The 3,231-nt window shown below is 41.7% G+C and overlaps 1 protein-coding gene across 2 annotated transcripts in view; it reads left to right on the top strand.

Annotated features, from left to right (window-relative positions):
- The window catches only part of LOC103381978 (integrin alpha-M-like), a 20,793-nt gene that overhangs the window by 9,287 nt on the left and 8,275 nt on the right, over positions 1 to 3,231 (top strand). For both annotated transcript variants that reach the window (XM_008314612.3, XM_025057658.1), the window contains exons 12-16: positions 162 to 295; positions 1,060 to 1,206; positions 1,292 to 1,504; positions 1,912 to 2,045; positions 3,130 to 3,231. The exon at positions 3,130 to 3,231 is cut by the window's right edge and continues 41 nt beyond it. In XM_008314612.3, the coding sequence (XP_008312834.1) occupies positions 162 to 295; positions 1,060 to 1,206; positions 1,292 to 1,504; positions 1,912 to 2,045; positions 3,130 to 3,231 (730 nt within the window). The remainder of the gene's footprint in view (positions 1 to 161; positions 296 to 1,059; positions 1,207 to 1,291; positions 1,505 to 1,911; positions 2,046 to 3,129) is intronic.

The raw sequence follows: 3,231 nt of genomic DNA, 5'->3' as shown, positions 1-3,231 counted from the left end.
TATATATATATTTATATATGTATATATTTATATGAATTTTGCTATCACAGATTATATTGATAATTAATAATATGTTAATATGTTTGCATGCAATTAAAAAGCAATCAGACCAAACAATCCATCTCTACTTTATGAATTTGCTCTGTCCAAAAAAACTTCAGGTTACTCAATGGCAGTTGCAAGCACCCCAAGAGGAATGTTGACCATTGCTGGTGTACCGCGGTATAAGCACAGAGGAGTGGTCATGGTAGTGCAAGAAAGTTCTCAACAAAAGGTTGACCCGTTTCCATGGAAGGTACGTGCCTGAACATACTATAATGTCCGGACTATTGAGCGCACCTGAATATAAGCCACACCCACTAAATAAAAAAAAGGTACATACTGTATATAGGCCGCACTTCTCTATAAGCCGCAGGTGACCACGTTGTAACATGGGATATTCACATAGAAAGATGTTACGCAGAACGTTTTTTTTTTCCATGGGATATTCACATAGAAAGATGTTATTTATATATGTTTTTTTCCACTTTTAATTTAATAAATGCTTTTAACCCATCACCAAAGTAAGCAGTGGGCAGTGTTAAGTGCTCGGGGAGCAGTGTGCTCTGCTCAGAGCACCTCAGTGGTAACTTGGCAGCTGGTGGACTCAAACCTGAAGACTTCCCGGACCCAAGTCCGCTTCCTTTACCATCAAACCTCCACTGCTCCTCTATAACCAACTCACGCTTCAACATGACAGGGCTCAAACTGCTCTCAACTTTCGCTACAGTTCTCTCTCCTGCCCCACGCACCTATACGCACACAGCCATTCACAGACAGACATACGCTACTAGCAGAACACACAGTAGCCTACCAGAAAAGTCATTGATCGCTGGCGGCCCGTTAGCCTACCAGAAAAGTCACTGATCGCTGGCGGCCCGTAGAATCATTGTTTAAGGCGCAGGGTTCAAAGTAGTGGCCTATAGTCCGGAAATTATTGTAATTTCAGTCAAATATTTGCTTTAATCCGAAACGGTCATGCGTACAGCATATAATATTATTTTCCTGTGTGTCTTGTAGTTTCAGATTGGTGAATATTTCGGGGCAGTGGTTTGTGCCATGGATATAAACCTCGACAGTTACACCGATATAATCCTCATCTCTTCTCCCATGTACAAGGACACGGACAGAGAGGGACGAGTTTATGCTTGTCCTTTAAATGGTTTGGTAAAAAGACTTTCACCTTTGCTCCCATTCAGGCTGTTTTTGGGGGTCCTTCTCCGTGACTGACGCTCGTTCATGTCTGTACCAGAATGTAGAGTGTCGCTTTGATAACCCATTAGTACTGAGAGGGGATGAGTCCGAAGAAGGAAGATTTGGCTCTTCTGTCGCTGTACTGCCTGATCTGAACACAGACGGTCTAAGAGACGTAGCAGTTGGAGCACCGCTGGAGAACGACGGTCAAGGCTGTGTCTATATATTCAACGGTGAAGGAGGAGCAAGAATCAATCCAATTTTCTCACAGGTGAAAGAGCTGAAACCGTTCATTTTATCCATCTCTCCAGTCACACGTCATCTCTCGGGGTCAAACCTGAACCACAACTGCAGTATGGTCTGCCTAAGGCTGACATTAATGGTTCTCATGAGCCATAGGTTTTGATGGCAGTGTTGCATATAAGCCTCTTCAGTGGACGCCTGAGAATCCACTGTAGAGGCTTATATGCAGCACTGCCATCAAAACCTATTCTTATCATAGAAAATGACATTTTAATAGCTGTCCACTGTAGTGACCGTCATGCATGAAAGGGTTAATTTACTTTAAAAAAAATTGCAGACAGTTATCTGTGAATACTTATTTTGTTTGTTTTTTTTTTTATTATTATTATTGTTAAATAGTTCTCAAATGTGTTTTGAAATTCCTGTTTTCTCTAGAAAATCACCCCTTCAGAAGTCATGACAGGGCTCAGATTCTTTGGTTTGGCACTCAGTGAGTTCTCCTACGACCAAAGTGGGGACAGCCTGCCAGACATTGCAGTGGGTTCAAAAGGCGTGGTTGTCTTGCTCAGGTTAGTAAAGAAATCGTATGTTCTGTCTAACATGTTTGAATTAATTTCTATTGTTGTCTTTTCTGTCCAATGGTTAGGTAAATCGACCGTCAAAACAGTTTCAAAAATAAAGGCCTGACACATCGTCAGCACTGACCGTAGTCTGTGTATTGGGGAAAAAAAAAAAAAGTCCAAACTGGACATGTAATTCTCTCAAGAAGACATTTCACCCCCTCATCCAAGAGGCTTTATCCGTCGTAACTGGTACGGAATTCAAAGATTCAAAGCGTTTATTGTCATGTGTACAGTAAGGAAAGCAGGTTTCCCTGTACAATGACATTTTGACTTTGCTGTCCACACTGAATGCCAAAGAAATCAAGAAATAAAAATAACAAAATATACCCAGGAATAAAATAACAAAATAAAATATTCACATGAATCAACAGAAGTCTTTTCAGTATTTACAGTGTGCAGTAGTTAACACTCGTAAAGTGCAGTAGTAATGCAAAATGCAAAAGTAATGTTATTGTCCATTCCCGTTCAGGAGTCTGATGGCAGAAGGAAAGAAAGAGTTCTTGAGCCGGGATGTTTTGCATTTCAGACTCTCCCTGTATCTCCGTCCTGAAGGGAGGAGAGTGAACAGTCCATGTTGGGGGTGGGTTGGGTCTTTTAGAATCAACGCAGTCCTCCTGAGAACTCTGCGCTGGTGGATGCACTGCAACGAGGGCAGGGGAGTTCCTATGATTTCGGATGCAGTCCTGACCACTCTCTGCAGGCGTTTGCGCTCCGTGATGGAAAGTTACATGCCCCCGTGTGGTGGGGAGTAATATATATATATGTATATGTATATATATGTATATATATATATATATATGTATATATATATGTATATATAGTGATCGTCATAGGGACGATCCCGATTCTGACCCCAGTGTAGCAAGTCGTGTTTTAAAGGAATGCTCATCAGATCATGTCATCGGAAAACGTGGTTTAATTATACTCGTGGGTGTGTCAGGCCTTTATTTTACCACACCTACAAAAACAAGTTCGCGCTCCGAGATCTGTGAGATTGCCGATGGACTTTTCTGCTCTTTCTACTTTCCAGATCGAAGCCCGTAGTAATGGTGGAAGTGACGATGTCTTTTAGTCCGAAACAGATAGCTATTCAAAACACAGTGTGCTCTACCCCGCTGAAACACAAAGTTGA

Source organism: Cynoglossus semilaevis, chromosome 8 (assembly GCF_000523025.1).
Source record: "Cynoglossus semilaevis isolate Cse_v1.0 chromosome 8, Cse_v1.0, whole genome shotgun sequence".
NCBI classification, from domain to species: domain Eukaryota; kingdom Metazoa; phylum Chordata; class Actinopteri; order Pleuronectiformes; family Cynoglossidae; genus Cynoglossus; species Cynoglossus semilaevis.
Note: the sequence above shows the minus strand (reverse complement) of the source record. Positions and strands in the feature narration are given on the sequence as shown.